Genomic DNA, 27,188 nt, shown 5'->3' on the forward strand with positions numbered 1-27,188 from the left:
TTACGTTACCACTATAATAAGGAACACATTCATGTTTAACACATGGTACCCATATTGGCGACCATTTTAATTTTCATCACAACATTTATTGAACTAATGTATAACTGAGGTTAGACACGTCAGTTGGCTTTAAAAAGTTATAGGTTGTCAATTTTGTCAAGCATCCATGGAAATATCCTCCATTTCCATTTTTATTCTTCATCTTTTTTTATTCAGCATACCCAAATTGACAAACAAAAAAAACTTTACCTAAAAATGCACCACAACTTCCAGACCAATTTGGACCTGTATAAATGAACTGTCATCGTCGCTTTTTCCTACAATATAAGATACATCACCAGGTATCAATTCGGTATTATTTTTAATGTTGTGTTTTCTATACATCATTTGATGGCCTACTCTGATCAAAGAGAAGCACACGTTGTGCAGTTGACACAACAATTGAACATATCTGAAAACAAAGTTTTAAAGAATTGCCTTGTTAAAAAAGTTGCTGAACTTGAGCGGATGCAAAAAGAGAAAGAAAGCCAACGAAAAATTAAAAAAAATCGACGCTGCTGATCTTAGTTTTGGAACAGATTTAGGACAAGCATGCTGTTTTCACGATGTTTCATTTTTCCCCTGCTGGCAAAACGCTTTCACACTTTCATTATTATAGTTCTCATGCTCAAGATCATAAATCTCCAGTCACTCCCTTCCTGGTTACTTCGGTGTCCGTACGTGCTCCATCTCAGGAGCTATGCAGCTTAATGCTATTAATCCAATTGCTACTTCTGTTTAATGCGATATACAACTGATACCGAACACACCTTTAAGCAGGTATGTATCAGTATAAATGTAGGCCTATATCTTTATAAAAGAGGCCTACTTAATAAATACGTAAAAAAGAAAAGCATTTCAAAATGCATGAACTCACTGATTTGTCCTCTTTTGAAAGTCAATTCTAGAGCAGTAAATACAATAATGATTATAGATATACGAAGTGCATGTTATCCATGGTTTAGCCATCGACGAAGCATACGCATAATTTTGTCAAGTCCGTCTCTAAATTGCCTATTCATAAGGCAGTATATTACAGGGTTACATGATGATGTCATTAACGAAAACCACGTTGAAAAAGTTGTAAAGCCATTTGGTAAGTACACTTTAAATATTTGAGTAATCACAATAATTTGAGACGGCAACAACAATGTCATAAATGTACCAATGACAATTGCAAAGACAAAGGCGGATTTTGTCTTGGCCTTAATCATATTATGTGTCGAATTCGATGCCATTGGTGTAGGAAAATGATGAACGCGTTTGAGTTGCTGGAAAGTCAACTTGTATATATGGTAATAAGCGTTGACTGTTATTGAAGCTGGAATAAACAAGCACATAACAACTAAAAACATTGCATAAATAGGGATGTCCTCGAGATGTGGTAGACAAGTAAACGAATAAGGGTTATATCCGACTTTTCCCAATAATCCAACGGTGAAGCAAAATGGCTGAATCCACGTCCAACATAATAAAATGATAACATTTCGTTTGCTCATTCTCGAAGCATAAAGTAAAGGGTTAATTATAGAATGATACCTGTCAATTGATATAGCACATAGTGTAGCCATGCTTAATAGGTAGCAATGTACATTAATAAAAGAAGATACCTCACAGATCCAGTCTTGTACAAATGGCCATCCGTCATTTATAGAAGCAGTAAGAACAATAGGCATAACGAATAGGCCTAGTCCGATTGAAAGATCTGCGATTGCTAGATTCGCGACAAAGACATACGTTTTTGTCCGAAGTGATTCAACAGTGTAGATTATAGCAAGAGTTAAAAAATTACCAACAATTGCAAAAAGCGTAATGATGAACAATATGACCGTCCTGAAAATTATAGCCACTGTTGTTGATTCCATTTCGGTAGAATTCATTTTTTGTTGTTGTCAACAAATACAAGTCGATGTACAGGAAACTTTTTTGGAGAAGTATTCCTTTACAATAAATATAAATGAATGATTTCCAGTTTTGTCCGTGTAATAAACTAATTAAACTAAATCACTTAAATCCCTCTACAATCATTGTTTCCATGGATTGAGTGAATAACTTATTTCTTCATGAGTGAATACAACACAGAGATCAACTCGTGGGGCGTATCTGAAAGACCCGAAGGGGTGTATCTGAAACGGCATGTCATCCAAACACTCAAACATATGTGAAATAAATGTATTTGGCAATAAAAATGTACTACGATTGGTCAATCCATTTTCTGAATCGACTTGTCAATCAAATCTATTTTTCATATATCCATATTAAGGTGATAAGATAAGCAAGTTGGTAAATGGTATAACTGCTTTTTTTAAATTAAAATAAATTGATTTGGCAATAAAAATGTACTACGATTGGTAAATCCATTTCTGAATCGTTTCAATCAAATCTATTTTTCATATATCCATAATTAAGGTCATAAGATAAGCAAGATGTTAATGATAACTGCTTTCTCAGCTATTTATAAACGTCGTAGGCCTAATTGCCTATTAGTGTACAACATCCATATACTTATTACCATTTCATTGTATTACGCCTTTTAAATGGTAATTAACGTAATAAGTTCTTTGACAATTTTCTTTTGGAACTAATATGAAAGTCTCGTGGCTTATATTTTGTATATAACATTATTCAAACTACAGTAGGCCTTTTTACTTTCATCAATTTTGTTTATAATGTTTATTTTTTAATTGTTTGTATACATTGCATCTGTGACCTGCCACACATAGATATGCCTTTTTGTCATGTTATTCTTATGTCCCTTGTTCCTGCCCCACATGACATTTATGTAATGTTTTGCCCTACGTAACACTTGCGGAAACATTTTTTTAAATTTTTAATTATCGGGTGGGACTCGACCTCCAGATCACTAGCCTCTTCGACCACCGAACTTGCGTTGATTGCTTAGATTCGAGCCCAAGCAGTGGGTAGACCTACTGCACAACATAATTAATTGTCTCTGTAACTACTGTGGAGTAGTTTTGCGTCAGGGTTTTAGTTTTATTTCTGGTGACTTCTTTTCACATACTAAAAGAATGTTGTTGAAAACTAGGACTACGAAAACGATAAGATTGTTATTCTTTCTACGTAAACGAATTTAAGGTACAGAACGTTTAGGGTCCTATAACATTCCCCAACTTCTGGTTCATTCAACACGTTTTCTACTACCCTTGAACACATCTTATGTTCTTAGAACGTTTTACATGAGTGTTTTTGTTTGTACTTTTGTAACACTAATATTTAAATTCATCATTCTACTCTATAATGTGTAACTGTGAAAAACTTTCCTACATACCGTAACAAAAGAATAATTATGATATGTAATCGTGTGTCAGTATTCGTACTGTATTAACGCAAATTCATAATTATACAACGTGAAATAAACATTTTAATTTTATATAAATAAAGGTAGATCTCTATAACAAATATAATTAATAAACATATATATATTGTATAAGGCACAGCCTATACCAGATATGGTAAAAAATATATGCTTAGTATACCCAATAAAGTGGGTGCCACCAGGATGCCACCAATTAGTGGAGTAAACTTTGATTTCCCCCTTTGGGAAATGGATGTTTCCTCGGCAAGGGAAAACTCAGGTATTTCGGATACCCAACTTTTTAGTGGAAATTTTTTTTACACCAGTTTTTGGTGGCAGCAAAGTAGCAACTCGGTTTGTCCAGTCATAGCCGAAGATACCTCACAGATCCAGTCTTGTACAAATGGCCATCCGTCATTTATAGAACCAATAGACCGATTGAACATTGCACCGATTGTTTCAGTCAACACTTTGTCTACCCGTCGATTGGTGAACACATTTTCATGTTCTCAAAAAAGTGTTGCATGAAGGTTACGTATTAAAAACTTTTGTTAAATGTTCGATTTAATATTATAATGTCTTAAACTACTTTCAAAAAGAATCATCTAGCGATCGACGAATTTTACGCCGAATTTTGTTGAGTCCGTCTCTAAACGTCCTATTCATCAGACAATATATTACAGGGTTACATGATGATGTCATAAATGCCAACCACATTGAACAAGTTTTAAACCAATTTGGTAAGTACATATTCCAAAATTGACAATTCAAAACAACTTGGTACGGAAAAAACAATGTCATAAAAGTACCAATGACGACTGCAAACACGAAGGCGGATTTGATCTTGGCCTTCATCATAGTATTTGTCGAATTTGATGCGATAGTCGCAATGTTTTGAACACGCTTTAGTTGCTGGAAAGTTAACTTACCTATATGGTAATACGATTTGACAGTTAATAAAACCGGAAGAAACAGACCAACGACAGACAAGGATATTGTGAGAATAGGGATCTCTTGCCAATTGGGTAGACAAATAAATGAATAAGGAACATATGCAACTTTTCCAAATCCCATGATGACGAAAATAAGAGACTGGATCCACGTCCAACATAATAAAATGATAATATTCCGTTTGCTCATTTTGGAATGGTAGTGTAAAGGGTTGATAATAGAATGATACCTGTCAATTGATATTGCACACAGAGTGGCAGTTCTTGTTAGGTAGCACTGTCCAGTCATAGCCGAAGATACCTCACAGATCCAGTCTTGTACAAATGGCCATCCGTCACTTATAGAAGCAGTAAGAACAATAGGCATAACCAATAGACCGAGTAAAAGATCTGCGATTGCTAGATTCGCGACAAAGGCGTACGTTTTCGTGTGAAGTGATTCAACAGTGTAGATTATAGCAAGAGTTAAAAAATTACCAACAATTGCAAAAAGCATAATGATGAAGAATATGACCGTCCTGAATATTATTGTCACTGTTGTTGATGATTCAATGTCGGTAGAATTCATTTTTGTAAATCTTCAAATGCGTTGAGAAAGTATTCGTTGCAACAGCGTTTAAACTTCAATAAGGATTTCAACAGAATTCAGTTTGGACGTGTTTCATGGCGTAAGCTAACGATAGAGTTAACCCAAGAGACACGAACAAACTATAAAGATCTATATAAATCCAATAACTTATATAAGATCGAATATTTTAATCGTAGCATTATTTTGAGCGGGTTGACAGATGAATATATTTATTACGTAACGTCACAAAAAATCACCTCAAGCAATAATTAAACTTATCCTACGATTGGTCAATTTTCATTTTCTGAATCGTATCAATCAAATCTATATTTCGATAATTATAAGATAAGATAAGCAAGTTGGTAATGAATGGTAATTGCTTTTATTTAATTATATTTCGTCATTACCGTTTTTTAATGATTTCTCAGCCTTGTATTTTAATTATCAGTCAATTTCTAAACGTTTTAATTGTCTATTATTGATTATACCTGAGTTCATTACCATTTCATTGTATCACGCCCTATAATTATATACACTAATTAACAAAAGGAATGCGTTACGTAAATACATTTTCTTTTTGGAAAGTATGTAAGAGAGTTTCATAGCGCTTTTATTATAAGTTTTATATAACACCTAAATTAATTCCTGTCATTTGATTGGACGATTGTTGGTCACATGGCGTGCAAAAACGATCGTTTAATAGTACTTTTTTTAGTTACGAAAAAAATAATCTTTCCGCGTTTGGAAAATATTTTCGCGCAGCGGCTCTAGCCAGCTATGTCCCAGGAGGACATATTCATTAATAAGCTGTTTCATAGCGGTAGCTTTAGTATTTAAGGCTGACAGTTTTGCGAATTTTTAAACTCGACTATAATTTATAGGTCCCAGCTGCTGGACCCAAAAAACATCTGGGAAAAGAGAGTCTATGAGGGCTCACGGTTGAACGATTTTGGATTCTCGCCCTTTGATTGGTTGACGCGAATCAACAGACTGGGAAGAATTTTCTCACTTGTATACCACCGTGAAGTCACGTATCTCTAGAGGGTATTCAGTTGCATGCCTACAGTACAGGTTGAGGTCACACACAAACAGGCTACAGCACATTGAAGTTCAAAATTGACCATTTTTAAATGGCATTTTTGAATTAGTAGATTAATATTTGTTGGCAAATAATACATTGTTGAGAAGGTATACACATGTGTCTTCTTTCAAATGCTGTGTATACAATTAACTAGTGAAAAAATGGGCATGTGATTCATAATTAAAGAACTATATGTGATTTGTATGTATTTTTGCAAATAAAGGACATCTTTTTAATTATGCCTAGTCCTACCTTTTATTTGATTAACAGGAATCTATTTAGGCTAGATGTTATATAAAACAAAATACTGAATGTTTTATATTGTATATAGTGTAATGGTACAAATAATGGCATTTGGTGAATGATAAAAGGTTATATTTCAACCAGGGAGTTGTTTTACAACTCCCTGTTTCAACGATGAGAAGCTAATTAGGCCTAATTACAAACAATATATTATTGTTTATATTTTTTTCTACAAAAGTGATTAACTGCGAAATGGCCTAGGCCTAGTGAAAGTTTTTTTTTGTATTAATATTTAATTATCATGTTTTTGGGGGACAAAGAATCTTTAACCGAAAGGGTTAAGACCAGTGGCAGTAGCTGATGTAATAGCCGTATATATATACTGTCTGCAGTGAGCTTTCGGATCGGCTGGGGATCGGAGAGAGAAATATTAAAATAGCGCCACCAATTGGATAAATCTCATCATTGGTCACGTGGGAAAGAAAAGGCGTCGATTTTTATTAAAAACTAGAAAAGCGTGGTTGTCTTCAATATTTTGTTAAAGGTTCTTATTAATGTATTTATTTATTCATTATTGTTATTTTTTAATTGTTGACAGTTGTTGTAGTGTTCAGGATAGTAGTGATGTATTGTAGTTTTGATAAATGTCGGTAGAAATTTGGTTGGCTTCGACTGAATTTTCTAATTTATTATAAATATCCAGTAGACCGGTGGTAGAGCCATCCAGCAAGCGGCGGCGGATTCGGCAGCCAGGCCAGCACAAGAAATTAATATGGCGGTGGTGATTCGGTGCTTTATTTGCAGGCCACTTGATAGGAGTAGGCCTAGGTTCTTTTAATCTGAACTGGCCTTTGTGACGTATTTTGAGCTATATATGATTTGTCCGATGTGCAGCGATTTTAGAAACAATCAATGTTCTAGTCTAGTTAGCTAGTAGATAACGGAAGGTTTTTTATCGTTTAAATTAAATTGTTTTTTTTACTAATGTTGATCAAATGAATGATTGTTCTAGGCTAAGCCTATATGTTCGACGAAGACACGCCATGCCACCGGCCAGACTCACGAACGTGCTGCAGTTAAGGCTATTTTCCTCTTGCTAGCTGGGCTATGCCTGGAAGCATCATTTTTTTTTTTTTTTTCAGTAGGCCTAAATATGAAAATAACAGATTCATCAAAAATACTGTAGTTTTATTTTTTTATAAATAATACTCTGTATAAGTAGACCTTAAAACACAACGTATTATTATAAAATGAAATCGTTTTTATTTAATATCTAATATAATCATTATTCATATAAAATGACGTAATAAAATAAAAAAAGTCAATTTTTGATGAAAAAAAAAACACCAAAAAACGCATGGCCCATTTTTTTATTTCTTACATTTTATTTATATATGGTCCCATTATTTTTTTTCAGTTTTTGAATCAACTGTTTTTTCAACCGTTTATTACAAGAATTTTTCTTCACTTTTTACTTATCACCTCACAAGTCTTTTTCTATTTGGTGAGTATTTTTTTATTGAGATTTTTTTTTTTGAGGATGCAAACAATACAGTCCGTATTTATTATTTTATTTTTATGTGATCTATTTATTCAACTTTTATTGTCCCAAAATGAATGTGTTTTTTTTTAAATATTAAATTCTTGGGTTTTGACAGTGTTACATGCTGAATTATGACAATTTTTATTTCAAAGTATTTTTTTTCCAAAGTTTTAACTGTATGCTGCATTATACAGTATTTTTATGAGTTATCAACTTTTTGTGAAATTATATTTTCTTTTTTATTTTATTGCAAGGATTGTCCTGGCCGCATATTTTTTTTTTCCAGGACGAACGTGGATAATTCATTACCTTAATTATTTTCTATTATAAAGAATTGCAAGATAGCTGATCTACTTCCTAAATATACTATACTAAACCCAACCCTCTAAATAATCTCTCTCAACTATTAAAAAAAAAACATGTTCATGAAAGACCTCGAACCGAGGGCTCCAGTATAATAGGTTAAAGCCTTTACCACTAGACCAAACATATCGGTTGGCAAACGCTGTTTACACTAATTATTTAATCTGTCTGCATGCTTATATAGCACCCTCTATAATGTTCCCTATTATGTCATAATTATTCGTGAATTATTCATGATTTCTTTTTTAAATGAATATTTTTGGCATAGTGTTTTAATTGGTGTTCAAACAATGATCATTTTAAACTATTGTATCATAAATTACTTTATATTAAAATCACTTAAAAAATTTCACTTTAAAATGGAAATTCATTTTGCTTGACATATAATTTTGCAAATATAAACATTGCAAAAGGTAATGTAAAAAACTTTTAAAAATGTAGATTGCAAAAACGACATAGGCCCTGTATAATTACTATTAAAACGATAATCAGTTATCATCGAACGTTATAATTATACATATTAATGCTATTTACAGAGTATTTGTATAATGCGCTTCATACAAAGTAGTGTACAATAGGTTCCAGACAGCCATTTTATGTAATTATTAGTAAATAAAAAAATCAACATTTTGAAACACATTTATTTCAGCTTTATTTAGAGAGGTTACCCTTTCCAGCTGAACCTGCAGGCCAGCTTATGTCGAGGGGACCCCTTTAAAATGAAAAAAAAAACATATACACTTGACTTAATTAAACTCTTTGCAATATAAAAAACAAACAATTTACAACATAATATGTTTTTAAAATTAAATTTTATGGAATGAATATTGTAAAACAACTTGTAATAAATAAATTATAAAATGTGCTGCAAATAACTAAAACAACGGTGGAAGCATTCAAATTTTACTTACTGGGTAGCAATACGTTGCCGCTTGAAGCAGCTCTAGTCATTGCCGGGTGATATACTGTACTGTAGATTGAAAAGCAAGACAGCCAACCTGGAACTGCTCCCTCTGTGAAAACGTTCATAATATGGAAAGATGTACTGTGAAGAAGATTAATTTGTTGGTGAGAAATGGAGATTTGAGAATGATGCGCATTTCATATGTATAATACTGTACATAGCATTGACTAGTTTCCGCCACATGAGGTTGGCGATAGGTTACTCGTTTATATTTTAAATGCACATTAGGAAATTTTAGAGATTCAACAACTAAGATGATGCCTCAACTCATTCTTTCTGACCTTGCTTGCGTCATATAGTTTCCACAGATGTGTTTTACTACAAACAAGTCTCTTTACAAATAAAAATGCTTACTACTGTATTACTAACAAAATAAAAAAGACCATGGGCGGATTGCTATATAAGTGTGTCTATAAACTGTCTTGATCAGCTATATAATTTATGACGTAAAATATAGTCTTTCTTTATTATAGACCGTTGCTATACAGTGAGACTGTTTTATAGCAATCTGCTCCATAACTAAAGACAATAAGACATACAGTACAACTTCCATCTACCCGGAGGGTCTGTTACATTCACTAATGTAGAAAACGCCAGCTACTGTAGAAACAACCGCTAATGTAGTAAAACTTCCAGCCAATGTAGAAACATCAACAGTTTTAATATGTAGTAAATAAAAATCAACACCAGCTGTAGTAACGAAAATTGCCTCCCAGCTAAAATGTAGAAAATATATATTTTATAAACCTATGTCTAAATCATGTGCAAATGCATCTCTTTACTTAGCTGTCAGTCTATCTACAACTCTCGAAACGTGGCCATCTTGTAAGCGATCACCTCCCTAAAACAACCATACATCGTAGGCAACCACCGTCGTTAGCGACCACCTCTATTGAACGACCACCATCTCTGTTAAGGGACCGCTTCTCATAATCGCCCACCTCTCGTAAGGGATCACCACCTCTTTTAAGGGCCCACAACCTCTCTCTTTCTGAGAGAGGTGGTTGATTATGAGAAGCAGTCTCTTAACAGAGATGGTGGTCATTCAATAGAGGTGGTCACTTACGGAAGGTGGTCGATTAAGGATGGTTGCTTACGATGTATGGTCGTTTTAGGGAGGTGGTCGCTTACAAGATGGCTGCTTGTTGAAAGTTGGTCGCTTACGAGAGGTGGATAGATTGATTGATAAATAAAGAGAGGGGTGGTAGTCCTATAAAAGAGGTGTGGTCGTTAAGAGAGATGGTCGCTTATGAGAAGCAGTTTCTTAACGGAGATGGTGGCTGTTCAATAAAACGTGGTTCCTGACGAGGGTGGTTGCTTACGATGTACGGTCTATTTTAGGGAGGTGGTTACTTACGAGATGTCCCCTTTTTGAAATTCAGTCGCTTATTAGCGGTTGTTTCAACATTAGCTGGCGTTTTCTACATTAGCAATTGTAACAACAGGGTCTATTTATTTCTTGCTGCCACCAAACTTAGCTCATTCGACAGTCTACTCAGAGGCCATGATGAAGTACTGTAGTGAACACCAGAATAATACCCTACTCTTTCAAAACCGTTTGACAGTAATCAATCTTCAAGTTTGCTTGCTCCATGTTTCTTGTGGCAGAAAATGTCTTCTCGGATAAGTTTAAGGACTATAAATCCCTTATCTCACTTTTCTAGTTCACACAGCCACCATCTTTTTCAGACAAGAAACCACTCAAATTAGCTGCACTGACTCTTTTGAAGCATACAGTGGCTGAAAAGTGTACTGTACAGGTAACATCTACTGTGCACTACTGTATGTCGCTATGAATGACGGTTGGATTGTGCTACAGAAATTGAAATTATTTAACATGCATGTCATACATCTTTAGTACTCTCAAAATACATTCAACATTTAAATATAACATTTCTCCACACAACATACATAATAAGTATGAATGGATGGTGGTCACTATTCAGTGAATTTAAGTTGGCCTCCAGGTAGAAATTATTTAATTTTAGTATATATTAATGTGAATAATGAAAATTGAAATATATTAAAAAAACTATATTTAAATTCATGAACTATGCATAGTACAAAGTAGAGCTTTCAAAGACAGTAATTGCAAATTAATTTTAAGATATTCGATTGAATTTCTTACGATTGGTAAATCTCTGTACTGAGCTGAAACATCTTAGGGCCTAAAAGTCTTGGTTGCATATTATTCTATACCAGCGAGATGCGTTGTTTATACGCTTAACACGCTGCGTTGCGTATCTTTCTCACGCAGATAGGCTCAACACAGTGTGTACACAATAGCAGTGTGTACAGCATAGGGCATATCTGATTCATGATTGTTGTTGGTTTCCTCTCCATGGAGAATGACTTTTTGAACTGCGATAACATTGTTGTTTGACATCTAGCCTTCAGCTATATAAAATATCATTGTTCTATACACTAATTATAGAAAACGATTCGCCTTTCCAACATATTGAGGGCGCACTACTCCATTCATCAAAATGACACCTCTCATTCTCAGCTCTATTCTATCCTACAATGGCTTTGATAATAAAAAAAAGTGGTGAATTAATTTATATATATACAAATAATGAATGGAATGAAAGATGAGGTGAAAGATGCATGAATATAAAACATTCATTATAATGTGGTTGCTCACATACTTGAGAGCGGTGAGTGGCCAAGCGGTTTAGACAGTGGAACCGTAATACCTTGCCATATTAACATCGGCAAGGGTTCGAGCCTCACTCGCTCCATGGTTCTGGTGATAGAACGAGTATAAGGACTATGAACCGTAGGTCCAGTGTACACATCTGGCTTATGTGCACTTTAAAGAACCAAGTACATCTTTCGAGACGAGTAGTGGTTATCCCGGTGTACTAATATACACACAGCCACTGTCACTCATCAAGAGGGCCCCTTGATTGTCAGCAGGATCACCCTTTATAAATTGTGTAATAAAAAAAAATCAATTGTAACAACAAGGAACCCACTAATTTGCAGTAAATCAATTGTACTCTATACTCAATGACATAATTAGAGTGCTATATTACTTAGAGTATTTATTTTATTTATTCACATTTATTTTAAACAGTCCCAGGAAAAAACATGCATACATTTACAATAAGTTAAATGATAGAATAATAGCTGTTTCAGGGATCGGAATTTAAAGTAAAAGAACTTGTGTTAATTATGCCAACCCCTAGACGGAAAAAAACTACATGACATATTATTTGCTAAGTTAAATATAAATAATATTTAATATCATGTGACCCAAAATCGTCTAATCAAATGACAGGAATCTACCTTGGTGTGGTATAAAATATACAATTTATGAATGATTAATATGGACAGGCAATTCTATATTGTTTTCAGAACCATGAATCGTGGAGGATACAGTGGTGGCCATGGTGCCCATCACGGCGGCCATTATGGTAACATGGGTGGATACAATGGAGGCTACGGCATGGGGCATGGTCCGGGACCAATGCACAATTATGGGGGTGCAGGAATGATGGGAGGGGGAGGTGGAGCAGGGGGTGGTATTGGCGGCATAGGCGGCATAGGTGGTCAATTTGGAGGAAACAATATAACCAACAGTAATGATCCCAAATCAAAGGCGTCGAGAGTTTTTCTTGGAAATCTGAACACTGGAGTTGTTAAGAGGCCTGATATTCAACATGCCTTTGGTAAATATGGACAGATTTTAGGCATTTCCCTACACAATGGTTTTGGATTTGTTCAGTACAACAATGAAAATAGTGCTATAAAGGCTGTAAATGAAGAACAAGGCAGAGTTATGGCATCTCAACCATTAGGTAAGCATCATTGTGTAATGTCCCTTTAACAAGGCAGAGTTATGGCATCTCAACCATTAGGTAAGCATCATTGTGTAATGTCCCTTTAACAAGGCAGGGTTATGGCATCTCAACCATTAGGTAAGCATCATTGTGTAATGTCCCTTTAACAAGGCAGGGTTATGGCATCTCAACCATTAGGTAAGCATCATTGTGTAATGTCCCTTTAACAAGGCAGGGTTATGGCATCTCAACTATTAGTTAAGCATCATTGTGTAATGTCCCTTTAACAAGGCAGGGTTATGGCACTTAAACAATTAAGTAAGCATCATTGTGTAATGTCCCTTTAACAAGGCAGGGTTATGGCTTTATTAATAGGCAGCAAATAATCAAATAATAATAAGTAACTTATAAGAATTTGAAATAAGATTCTTACAGACGATGCGGATTTAATTAAATGAGTAAAATTACAGTCTTCTTGTTTTTTTTTACAAACAGCTTCTTCAAAGCTAACTAACCAGGCTGATTTTTCCCCAAAGACTTTCTCTGAGAGATTGCATGCAAGATACACAATATTTCCCAATTTAACCTAACCCTCTAAATGTGATAAGGTTTCAAACCGATCGTTCCAGTTCCACAAGTCTATACAGTACCATTCAGCCAAATGAACTGGCTTGCAGAAAACTGTTGGTGTAACCTATTTAGTCTATCCTGTAATGTTTTCAGTGGCGTATTAGGGATTAAGAGGCCCCTGAGCAGGGCCTGGAGGAATAAAAAGCCATTAAGTAAAAAACGCCCAAGGGTCACTTTTAGTGTCCCAACACCAGGCCTCTGCGTTGTGCCACTAAATATCTTTGATACTGTACAAATGTATACATGCCAGACATGTTTGTTGTGCACTATTTTTGTTGCTATTTATCTCACTAGATCTTCGAATAGCAAGTGATCCAGACAAGAATCGACCAAAAGGATTTAGAAAGATTCAGGGAGAATCATTTAGGTAAGACTTTCTACCTGAAAAATTGACTGCTATATATTTTCCAGTTCTTTGATTCACATAAATAAAGTCGCGAAATAAGTTGTTCCTCTTCGATATAATCAGTTTTCCATACTGTTGTAAGCCAGTTGAAATCATGGAAAAAACAAGTTAAACTTTCAAAAAAATAATATTTTAGGACTGAACACCTTAAAGTGGCGGACAATATAAATTGACATCTATGACCATGTATTCATCACTATAGCAGTGAAATGTTGGTTAAAAATCATATCCATCTTCATTTATCAATTAGATCTTTTATTATACTTTTTCTAGGTGACTTTTACAGTATATCAACATTTTTTCATGAACATTGTCGGTTGTAATACTGTACTATCCCACATTGAACAACGTTGTCATGTCAGGTGTTGTTACCACCTAACACACTTTGCCATTCCAGGTGTTGTACAATACAGGTGCTTTAATGCTGTTCCACATTTAGCACCTTTGTCATATCAGGTGTTGCAAACAGTCCCACATTGATCACTTTGTCATGTCAGGTGTTGTTACCAACTAACACACTTTGCCATTCCAGGTGTTGTACAACACCCCTTTGTCATATCAGGTGTTGTAATACTCACAGTGAGCACCCTTCGTCATACCATGTGTTGTTACCAACTAACACACTTTGCCATGTTGCCAGGTGTTAATATACTTTTACCACCATGCCAGGTGCTGCTACCAAGTACAATACCTTTTCCACGCCAGGTTTCTATTTGCGCAGGTGCAACTACTGTATGTGCGGTTGAACAAATGTCTTAACCATCTTCCTATATTTTTTTTTTCGGCACTGATTTTTTATATAGTGGGTATGTGGACCCACATCAACTCCCAGTACAACCCAGTAGTGGGGCAAATGGCAATCAGCCAACAAGAAAGAGGATGAAAAGGTTTAATGATTCCACAAATATTGTAATCGAAGACAAAAAAGAAGCAGACGGTATGTATTTTAATGTCTTTGATTTTCAGGAGGTAGTCATTTTTTTATCTTTTTTTTTTCATTTTTTACATAATTTATTACCGCTTATTTAGGTTTTTTTTCTAAGAGAATTTTTTTTATAAAAATAATGTAAATTTAATGAAGATGAACATTACTTTTATTTGTATTTGAAAGAATGTCTGTTGTCCATCTGTTTGGAGAATAGATGTTGTTACAAACTGCAGTATTTTTTATACAATTTTCCACATTTTCAAAAAATATCTTTTTGCTTTTTCTACTATGCAAGGTTGTAAATGCAAAGCAAATCGTCTTAAAAAATTACCCCAAGTCTAACACATTTGTGTCAAACATATTTTGTAAACAAGAAGTAAATTTAGATTATAATGAGGCTTGCTGAAATACTGTACATGGAGTTTTTTGGCGGAAACACAAACCTAAATAATCGTATGCTGACTATTTCTGCCTACTTGGTAAACAAAATCTGTGAATGTGTCAATTTTATGGAAACCTTATGCTCTGTCTACACTATCAAACTAGTTTGACAAAAAGATGTGGCTAAATATGATGTCATTGTGTCCATATATGGGCACATCACATTTTGATAGTAAAGTTTGGTAGTGTAGACTGAGCTTTAGTTTACTTACCTTACCAATTTGCGTCAAACAGTACAATACGCTTACACTTTCTCCAACTTTCCGATTCGCAACTGTAAGGAAATTTTTGCTTTTTGTAAATTCAACAATTTGCATAGTAGAATTTGGCTAAAATATCAATAATCAATATATTTCTATCAATTATTTTTTTTTTATTTTGGAGACCAATTCATGTTTTCTTCCTCATGCAGAACCACCTGAATGGCAGTGCAGTATCTGCAAGGTCAAGGTTCAGACTGCCTGGCAATTAATTAAGCATGCCCACAAAACCCATGATATTCAAATCTTTATGGAGAAGCCAATACCAACATAAACAGACTAATACGGTGTGTATGTTTCTGTTTTTTTTTCACAATTTACAATTTCAAACATCAATGTTTAGTTTATTGTGAAAATGTTACAATGCCGTACCCTGACATAAATTTGAATTGTAGGAAAATGGTTTTAATAAAGTATCATGAGGATAACCCATAACATAATACTGTATGTTGCTTAACATTGGAGCAATAATGATTGATTATGTAATTAATTGGAAAGAAATAAAAAATATATGTATATATGTTCTGCACAGTTGACTTGATGCAATCAATTCATAAGCAGAACTATATAAAATAAATAAATTACCCAAGATTACAATTTCCACATTTTATTTGCACACTACGGACCGTTTCTTGAAGTAGATATGAACATCTCTCTTCAATTATTAGGTGCTACTGTAGGCTTTTACTAGGAACCAAGCAGATGATGATTCATGTTATCGCCTTCATTATGTAGTGCAAAATAAAATAGTATTAACTTATTTACATTAGTTTTATAACTACGGTATAATTGTTAACCAATACAATATTGCACACAGTATAAACATAACCATAAGGCCAAATGCAATTGGTAACAATGTTAAGTTACATTTATTGATAATCAAGGATTTAAAAATGATATCAGATTTGTCAAAACAATTAAATAACATTCAGAAATTTTACTTAAAATTAATACAATGAAATAAAGTATTTCACAAAAGAAGAATGTAAAATGGTGGTTAATGGATAAATTATTATATTAAGTGTAGTATATACTATTTGATTGCATTCACCAGTTAAATACTACAGAGAATAATAAAATAATATATATTTTTAAGAAAGTGAAAGGTGGTAAATCATCTTTTGCCAATTTTCCCGCAATAGATAAGTGTGTATACTGTAAATAATGGAGTGCCAATGAATTGCACTATGCGATACCTACAAAGCCAATGAAGAATATTATAGCCAACTTACAAATGTCATAAGGCTGCTCGGATAAATTTATAAATTAGTTACTGAAAACTGTGTTTGTTTTATACTGTAGTCTAGATGCATACTTTTTGGAGCGAGTGTGATCCCATTATGGAATATGATACTGTACCAATATTTTTATTTTAGGCTTGATTCCAGACACCATGCGACTGTTTTGGGTCTTGGTGGTACTAGTGTCCTGACTGACAATCAAATATAGACAGTCTTTTACATTGTCCTGATAAGACCCAAGTAAACCAGGTGCGGGAAGGTTGCCAAAATGCTACTTTTAAGGGGTAAAACAGAGCTGGGAGTTGGCTCATCTTCCTATGTCTGAGGTTTTGCTCTATGGACTTAATATGGTATTAATTGTTAGAATACAACACCTAATAGATATAAAAATACCAATTTAACATACACTACACTATACTACAGTGTGGTTTAAAGACTTTTATAACATGTTTTTCCACACTTGGTATGGGGATATTTATTATTTATGTTTATTATTTCTGTATTTATTTATTAGTTTTTTAGTTTATTTATTTTATTTATTTCAGGTGTTTTAAGTGCAACTTAACGATGGCACTCCTGTTTCTCTTTGTTTCTTATTCAAAGACCGCTTTTCACCTTGTAAAAATTCCTGAAATTTGCAGACGTTGTATGTTGACCAATAATAGTGATAACAAGATCCATTTTTTTGTAAAGAAGATATAGTGGGGAGATTGGAATAACGTAATGTGACGAAAAATATGTTTGAGGGGTGAACATTGATAGGCGGGAAAGGGGTAGACAGTGTTGGAGAACAAAAAAACATTAAATTTATTACAGTTACTCAAAATTGGTTTATCAGAAGTGATGATAACACTGTTTTTTAAAAAAGTAACATTGCTTTATATATGTAAATAGCTTAATAATTTAGCAGCATTGGTTTGTCTATAATCAAATTATTTGTCATGTTAACCACTATCATTATAGGATAATTTCTTATATTAGTATGACAGAAAATGGTTTTTTTTAGTGTTAATATTGTCTCAATACTCATTTTGTACATCTGTAACATACCACCTATAGGGGGACTCTTCTAAACTACACCATTCAACAAGAACAGTCAATTCCACTTCAGTACATTAAGCTCTGTCTACACTATCAGACTAGTTTGACAAAAAAAGTCATCATGTCCATATATGGGCACATCACATTTTTTGTCCTTTAAGTTTGATAGTGTAGACAGAGCTTAAGACAGACAGTTCCATCACTGAGTTATTAACACTTAATACACAGCATATCTATGCTTGGAATGATCATCAATAAATAGCATTAGTGAAAAGTAAAATTTTTAAATTATTTTGTATTTTCTTTTTGATGATTAATTAAAATACTGAATAATATCAATAATCAATCAATTTTACCAGATAACAAATGATTCTCCACCAGAAGTCCAAATAATTAAAAGATAAATTCATTTTTTATTGATATTTATTCCTAATATTAACATTAGACCTGTACCAGTGATAAACTAACTCTTGTGTGCAACACGGAATTCTAACACAAATAAAACATTTTATTCAATTTTTTTAACTGCATAATCTCAACATCATCATCATTATTTTCATCCTCAACAACAACATAGGTAATATCAATTTGTAATTTGCTTTATATAGTGAATGTGTTTTATTTTTACAGTAATTGCTTTTGTTATTGTTTGTTTTTTTTTTTTTTCGTAAGTAAGAATTGTGCAAATTTCATAACAATAAATAATTGTATGTGTACAGACACTGTTATCCTTATCGTTTCATTGACTGTATTACTAGTTACGAATATTTTCTGTTAGCTAGATATTACTCTGCCTGTTCCAGAAATTGGGGGACTGCATTATCATTATTTCGCATTGAAAAATGTTAACAAATACAAATTGTTAGCCCTGTTGTTATGATACGAGGTAATGTTGGTAGACATTACTGGCCCATCAAATAGGCTCTGTGACAACTTGTACTCTGCTGGTTATTGGGGCAGTGAATGCACAAAACTTGTTTTTGTTGACAATGTTTTTTTATTTGTGTATGTGTTTGTCTCTGAGCAACACAATGCCATGTATATATGTACAATGATATAAATAGAATTGATGTTTCAATTGATGAATAAATAAGCGTAACAACAATGTGTGTAGCTCTCTGTCAATTAAGTACACTAAACAGGTATAAATAGTATTTCTGTTTTTCTGCTTGTCTATAGAGACACGAGCAAAAGTGCTTTCTGAACATTTGAAATCATTTTTGTTTAAAATTTGTTGAAATACTAAGTACAGTAACTCGGAACTGCCTCTCCTTAAATCGAACCATTTCCAAAAAAGTTTTTTGAACTTGTATTTATGATCCAAACCGATAGAATATTATTAATCTTATCCTCATGTATTATTATTATTAAATATTATTATATCCTTTATATTATATATCATCTTCAAATTTATTTCACATATTGTATTCCAATTGTTGTTATTTATGTTCTGTTGGTTTAAATAAATGTTACCAAATGAACAACAAAAATTATATTACAGTATATGTAAATGAAACGAAAACCGTGTAATTTCAATAGCTTGAATGTGGATAAACCTTATACATATGTTCTATCTATATTATTCTGTAATTTTTACCTTTTTCTATATTATAAACAGGATGGAGCATCAACCAACACCAAATGGTCAAGGAATTGGGTAGGTATTGTAACAGAAACAGTGGAAAAGATTAGGTTTGCTATTCCATTGGGTGGAACCTGTGCCTACTTGACAGAGATTCAGAGCAGCCCCACCCAACAATCAAGTTTGCTCAACAGGGTGGTGGGAGATTCAAGGCCTCTCCACCTCCCCTGCTCACTTTTGATCTTTTGGTTTGTGGATGAAAGTTACACCCCCAGCCTAAAGATTTAAGTTGAGAGTTGGGAGATTCTGGTACAAACTTGTCTGTAAACTACTAAGAAACTTAGCACTTGTATCCTATACTTCCATTGATAAATAGATACATTTTCCTCTGATTAAAAAGGAACAATCTGTGTAATGCGTTATTCTTTAAAATGGAAAATATAAAATCTTAATATTTGAAATCTTCATTTTTAACCAACTTTTGATATATTAATACAACATATCATTATTTTGTATGTAGTTCCAAATTTAACACAAAGCATTTTAAATGTTGTTCATCTATATTCTTTCTCTAACTTTTGGACATGGTCATCCCTCATTTACTTTTTGTGAATAATGTATGTTTAACATGTTAGTTGTTTCTGTCAAGTTTTGTGTCTAATCAAATTTTGCTTTTAATTTGCAGTTATTGGGGAGTGTCCATTATAAAGTAAACCATCCATGGCAATTCATAAACTCTAACCTTGTGATAATTGCCCCTCAATGAATTTGGATGTTTTTCAATTGATCAAAATCTTTGGTCCCTCTTTTAAATATGTGTGTTTATAACAAATAAAGCCAGTTTGGATAACCAATTTATCAGAAATTTCAAAAATTAATTAAAATATTTCGCGACCAAAAATAGAGTTGGGCGTGGCACTTTTTTAACGTAACTTTTGAACTAATGCGAATTTTGAACTGACATTTTGGACATTTTCATTAAACCAATCATGTGATTCAAAATCAGAGATGTGACACTGGAGCCACTGGTTGATTTGGCACGGAATGACCTATTTACCAATGATAGGAATCCACTGTCTCCTAAATCCATAACAGTAACAATCTATGTATATTTAGTTCTGAAAAGAACTGTTGAGTTTCTCAATGTTTCAATCAATACTCAAAGGACTACTGAAGTATATTGATCGAAATGTCAAGAAACTCAACAGTTCTTTTCAGAGCTAAATATATGTGGTGTACCACAAACTTTATATCAACATATTTATTTCGCCACATTCAAACAATATAGTAACAATCTACTTTTATGCTTAAATCTGTTTAATAATAATATTTCAATTATTAATATGTCAATTTTATAAAAATGCCTTACATATTAGTTTCAACATTTCTAATAGGACTCAAGAACCTGAAGTCCAAATGGAACAGTAGTAAGTTTTAAACCAAACATGTCGCCATATCTTTGTCCTATGTGAGAATTGCCAATAAAAGAAATTATGCAGTCTCATAAGTAATAAAATATGAAATATTTGTGAGTGAAGAAATCGTGCATGTGCATTAATCATTATAATACTATAAAAGAGCTATAGTGTAAAAAAAAAACAGAGTACTTACTCAAACGTTTCAAACTCTATCATAGATCTTTATCAACTGACTTGACTGCTTGTTGACAAGCAGCCTGGTCATGACGTCATCGGAGCGAGTACTCTATTTTTTACGCTATGGCTCTTTCAAAAAAGAAATTTTATGAAATTCATTTTAACGCTGTTCGTACAATATGATGCGGTTTTTCCGGAGTCTGATTCAGATATTTGCACCACTAGGGTAATCAGATTTTAAGGTTTTTCCATGCTCATATTTGGCAATTCTCATAAAGGAACAAAATATTGCATATCTCGATCTCAGCAATTTCTTTTATAAAGATTTATAAAGCACTGTACCTATTATTACCCCGATCAAACATATGGAAACATACTCCCATAATGTAGCTAGTAATCGGCACAAAGTTGTGTCTTTACCTTACCAGGTACCCATTTGTACACCTGGGTAGAGAGAGGCAATCTTCAGTTAATTATCTTGCCTAAAGATACAAGCAATGCAATGAGCATTGGATTCGAACCCACGATCTCAAGATCACTATCAGTATCCCAACACACTGCGCTACATGCCCTCATGTGTTGGTCCATAATTAGAGGTGTCTTTGAAGGATACAAAACCTGCTCATGCTTTTCACTGATTTGCATTAAGTTATTTTAAGCACTTGTGATGTTACGTTATTACATATTCTATTCATAGAATCCTTCAAATAACAGGGTAGTTAATTAAAATTAGGTAATTTTGATATAGAATTAGGTTAAATAGACTGTGGGTTGACCATGTCCAAAAAATAAAAAATTAAAATCAATCAAATGATCACAATTCAAAAAAAAAAATTAGTCCACTATCTAAAAACCAGAAAATTTGCCTAAACCAAAATTCTTCCCCAAATTAAATTTAGTTTAATTAACACAATGCTTTTATTGTTTTATTTTGAAATTATAAATTGTTTTTGTAAGTTTTTTTTTACCCTGTGAAATGTTTTAAACATGCAGGTAAGAGCACATTCTTGATGTGAACATATGCATATCTGGAAGCTGTTTATTGATTAAAAACAATTAATATTACCAAATAGTTTCAGTAGACTAGATAGTACCATATACTTTGAACTCAAGTGGCTAATACAATAACATAAAATACAATAGCCAGATGTTTTGTCTAACTGAAATAATTGTGCCAAATACTCTGAACACTTGACCTGGAAACAAAGGTCAACATGCAAAGTGTGTTCACTTAAATCAAGAGTTGGGCAAAACTACCTTAATTGACTCCCTGGTTACTTTGTAGTACTGACAGTTCTTACATGAATATACTTCTCTCTCAGTAATGGTATTGGACGGCTAGGAGGAATGATGGGAGCACTACAGAATATTATTGACCGTAACTCGCCTGGCAACCTGACCAACAGCACACATCCCAATGACCTCGCTTCTAGGTTATTCATCGGCAACCTCAACACTGGCCTCGTAACAAGACAAAATGTTGAGCACATATTTAGCCAGTATGGCAAGATCACAGGAATATCATTACACAAAGGGTTTGGCTTTGTACAGTTCTGCAAGCCAGATGATGCTATGGATGCGAAACGAAAAGAACATGGCCGCATCCTTGCAAGCCAACCCTTAGGTATGTTGTCAAAAAATGCTTTTCTTTTATTAAATTAACTCCGGCAGCAAGATAATCCTGTAGTAGGAAGCTGACCTGTGTATAGAAAGGCATGGGTTCATGTGCCAGGTGTTTTTGCCAACTACATTCTTTGAACAAGACGTTTAACGATTAAACTTGGTTCCAACTAGAGATGCAACGCAAGGAGGTAGATGCAACACAAGTGAGTTGACCAATGACAACCGACTGTTAATAATCCATCGCCTGTGATTGGTAAAATCACTTATGGTGCGATACGTTCTTGTGTTGCATCTCTAGTGGGAACAAGCATTAGTGTTGAAGGCAAGAACTATACATAGTTTACAAAAGAGGTGTACTGAATTGCTGATGCTATTTTGCGATCATAATCCTGTATTGGGTGTAGTTTCTGGTTTATAAATATATACAAGAGTGAGTTTCAAAATCTCGAGATATCTAATAAAAAATATAAAATTTGTTCAATAATATTTTTCTTCTTTAGATTTACACATCGCAAATGAACCAGACCGAGAACGACCTAAAGGATTCAAAAGAGTACAGGATGAAGCCAAATACACGTATGCTCAAATGCTAAATTGTAACATGTCTTTCCCCCACAAAAGCCAAGTACACGTATGCTCAAATGCAATAATAATTGTAACATGTCTATCCCCACAAAAGCCAAGTACATGTATGCTGAAATGAAATATTGTATATCCCCACAGCCTAGTAATGAACGATCAGGCATACAACAATAGAATCTGAGGGAAAAAAGCAATATAATGTAAACCAAAAAAATACTTAATATAAAAATAACAATGGGTTTGTGTCATTGTGTACAATATGCTTTTTCTCATTGCGTGGGAGAAGCTACACGTTTTTTTTCGCTGCCCCTCGACTGTAAATTGAACTTTATAGTGTTTAATTTTGTTTTTGTATTTTTTTAGTGGCTATGTAGACCCAAATTTACTCCCTATCCACCCGACCCCAGGACCACCTGCCAAAAGAAAGAAAGATGAAGTTGATGGTAAGTACTTGACCAGTACCAATAAAAAAATCTTTCTTAATAGTGGACGAGCAACGTGGGATTTAAAAATGCAGTTCTTTAATATTCTGTAACTGTAAATTTTGTAAAAAATATTTTCAGAACCCGATGACTGGCAGTGCAGTATTTGTGATGAAATCACCCATACAGCCTGGCAACTAATTAAGCATGCAGCCACCGTACATGAACTTGTGATTTACCGCGACAACAAGGCAATGCAGACGTCCTAAACGCAACGCGTCCAATGCAACGTTCTTGAATATAGATATAGTAAAACATGCGGAAACACAAGTTGTATAGAAATTTTATTGGTAAAGAAAATCTAGCGTAAGGGTGTTTGTAGGCCATTTTCAGGCTTTTGAGAGCAGATTATAGTGGTGCCTCAAAAGCATGCTTCCTGAAAAGGCCATGTTTTCACGGACGGATCCAGGAAGGTTGCGATTGGGGCGCGCGTTCCTGTTATTGACTGCGAAAATGAAATTATAAACTACTTTTTGATACCTTATTTTTTATAGACTATATATTATGTGTTACAGCTCCCATGTTTGAAAATCCTGGATCCGCCCCTGGTTGTTACCTAGAATTACTTATTGGATTTTTTAAACCATTATTAAATTTATCAACAATTTGTTACATTTTTAAGAGGTACGGTACAGTCAACTCTCCCAATACTGAACACCCTTTGGCTAGCCTAATATGTCTGGTTTTCTGGTATTCAAAATGTGTTTTTAATGGTAAAAAATACTTTGGGACCTTTTGGACATCAAAAAAAGTCTGGTTTGGGGAGAGTTTTTCCAGTTTTCAGACAGTTTGGTATTGGGAGAGTTGATGGTATTTATACTAACATTCAACATTATTAACAAGTTACAATGTTTGTTATAATCAGTGTTTCAAAATTATGAAGTCAAGTTTTACATATTGAATTTATTAACAGTTGTGTTTTCATATTATTTAGTTATTTTGTTTAGATACGTTATATATGAGCAATTTGCATATTGTATTTTAAACAAATTTTATTTGAATATTAACCATTATTTCAACCATAATTAGTTTATTGAGAAGTAATTTTACTTATTACATTATTAACATTTTATCATTTGATATTAATATTATTTAGATGTGTTGTTGAGAATTAATATTTACGTATTGCATTTATTATATTGTCATTTAATATTAACGTTATTTAGTTATGTTATTGAGTGTTTTCATTATTAACATTTTTGTCATTTAATTTTTAGAAATTTATTTTAACCATTATTTAGTTTTGAAGACATTGTCATTGTGTCGTTATATAGGTGCTTTAAATATGTTAATGCATGTTACAAATAATGTTGTTTATAGATGTGCGTATTAGTCGCTATCTGCAGGGTGGCATGCTCTTTTAAGGTGATGTAAGGTCATACTAATCTACTGTATGCCTGATAGCATTAGGTAGGGTTTTATGACATAGAATCGTTAATCAACATGTCCCAATTTCACATTTAATTTATATTTTCTACCAGAAACAAGTTAAGAATTAAAATAGACTTTACAATAACTAGCCTGGCAGCACATGGTAGATGACATGAATTTCCATTGTGTTGTCTTCAATTTTAAATTAAACCTAATCACTATTGACATTTTTTTAACTAAATTGTTAAAAACGATTATTGAAATATCCAAATAACATTAAACATAATGGTAGTATTATACTTAATAACATTTTAGATCACAAAACCTACCAGGCATAGATTAGAATGACCGCTTTATACTAAGTACATATTATGAGAATACTTGCTAAGTAATTCTCAGTGGGACTCGAACCCAAAGTGTAGTACAAATATGTGACCAATTAACTTAACTCCCTGATGTAATCTAATTTGAAATTAGTGTATTACATTAATGAACACTTTCAATTTCTGTTCAGTATGTTAACCCACCAATATTTAAATTTTCTGTTATATTTGATCTTTAAAAAGAAATATGTCAGTTGCATGATAGTATAAAGCGTGGTTCCCACTAGCGACGCAACGCAAGGACGTAACGCAACGCAAGTGAATTGACCAATCACAAGCGATGGCTTATTCGCTTGTGATTGCTAACTGTCTATAACTTCGCTTGTCATTGGTTAAAACGCTTGCGTTGCGTTTACGTCCTTGCGTTACGTTCTAGTGGGAACCAAGCTTAAGGCAGCTTACGCTTGGTTTCCACTAGCACGCAATGCTGCAAGGATCATCCAAACAGTCTCTTGTGATTGATCAACTCACTTGCGTTGCGTTACGTCCTTGCGTTACGTTCTAGTGGGAACCAAGCTTAAGGCAGCTTACGCTTGGTTTCCACTAGCACGCAATGCTGCAAGGATCATCCAAACAGTCTCTTGTGATTGATCAACTCACTTGCGTTGCGTTTACGTCCTTGCGTTACGTTCTAGTGGGAACCAAGCTTAAGGCAGCTTACGCTTGGTTTCCACTAGCATGCAATGCTGCAAGGATCATCCAAACAGTCTCTTGTGATTGATCAACTCACTTGCGTTGCGTCATAGTTTAAACCAAGCTTTAACGTTTTTGCTTTTTCATATTTTAAATTAACACCTGCAAAACTTTATCCCCACACTAAATCATATTTACTTTATTTTAAAGGCGTACTATCACGAGATCTAAATTATATAAAAGAGAGTTGACAGAGATATTAATGAGATGTTTTTTATTAAGCCATAGGGTAATGGTATTCCAGTGGGTATATGTTGCAGGCCTGTCTTTGTCAGCAAAAACCTTTTTGTAAAATAGTGTAAATGGTATAAAGTTTCATTCCTCAGCCAGCCAGATTTATAAATGAATAAATGTATTTGTGGTGTCCAAAATTTCCTTAAACCCTTGTTTACAAGTGTTTTTTTGTGTAAGTTTTCTGTGCTGTTTTAAATGCGTTTACACTGAGTGAACCTTGAATGAGATTATTCCAAGATCACCTATTTGGATTTTATGGTAAACGTGTATGGACTGAATTATTCGTAGGGTCATAAATGTACTTGAACTGTTCCCTCCCACGCCGTTCATTTCACATTTACACAATCAAAAAAATGAACCTTAGAGGTTTTCAACTTAAAATTTATGATGTAGAAGAGGAGGATCCCATATGTATGTATTTCAAAGTGATTGGACACGCCAATAATGTTGTTGTCCTGTGTCATAATACCTATCGCTAGCTCGGTGGTATAACGCAAAGGCCTGAGTCCCCTGGTTTAGGAACCCTAAATGGCCTTCCAACACTGGAGGCCTCGGGCGTTTTTAGCCCTTTTCGACATATTTTAATGTCTTTTTCATCTGGGCAAGGCTCCGGGGATCCTTGGGTTTAGCCAGTGAGCGCTCATAGCCGTTATGCCACTGCGCTAGCCAACAAATTGCCTTATTTGTTAGACACTACACCAACATTTTCCTTTCAGCAAGTGTCCTTTAACTAAGGACATACCTATACAGATATATCATATTGTTCATCATCTGTATTAAATGATCCCACTGCCAAAATTGGTTGTAACGTTTTATACTCAATTAATTATTTAAATGAAGTGAT

General features: G+C 33.7%; 2 protein-coding genes across 4 annotated transcripts; one reads left to right on the forward strand and one right to left on the reverse strand.

Moving 5' to 3' along the window:
* Positions 1-989: 989 nt before the first annotated feature.
* LOC144850974 (trace amine-associated receptor 5-like) lies at positions 990-10,661 on the reverse strand. The gene is made up of 6 exons (XM_078708496.1): positions 10,623-10,661; positions 10,425-10,488; positions 9,924-10,058; positions 9,625-9,757; positions 4,285-4,823; positions 990-1,360 (listed from the first exon to the last, which is right to left on the reverse strand). The coding sequence occupies exons 1-6, from the start codon at positions 10,659-10,661 to the stop codon at positions 990-992; spliced, it is 1,281 nt and encodes a 426-aa protein (XP_078564622.1).
* On the forward strand, positions 6,638-26,113 carry LOC144849677 (uncharacterized). Of its 3 annotated transcripts, XM_078706675.1 has the most exons (10): positions 6,638-6,741; positions 7,615-7,701; positions 12,428-12,870; positions 13,777-13,849; positions 19,418-19,456; positions 20,776-20,808; positions 22,299-22,600; positions 23,100-23,175; positions 23,545-23,624; positions 23,745-26,113. In XM_078706675.1, exons 3-10 carry the CDS (start codon positions 12,432-12,434, stop codon positions 23,870-23,872), a joined length of 1,170 nt encoding a protein of 389 aa, XP_078562801.1. In that variant the 5' UTR covers positions 6,638-6,741; positions 7,615-7,701; positions 12,428-12,431; the 3' UTR covers positions 23,873-26,113. The 3 variants fall into 3 exon arrangements, with proteins under 3 accessions (XP_078562801.1, XP_078562802.1, XP_078562803.1); XM_078706676.1 differs by lacking the exon at positions 20,776-20,808; XM_078706677.1 differs by lacking the exons at positions 6,638-6,741; positions 7,615-7,701; positions 12,428-12,870 and adding an exon at positions 13,024-13,050.
* The last annotated feature ends 1,075 nt before the right edge of the window (positions 26,114-27,188 follow it).

This window comes from Antedon bifida, chromosome 8 (assembly GCF_963402885.1).
Source record: "Antedon bifida chromosome 8, ecAntBifi1.1, whole genome shotgun sequence".
Lineage (NCBI taxonomy): Eukaryota > Metazoa > Echinodermata > Crinoidea > Comatulida > Antedonidae > Antedon > Antedon bifida.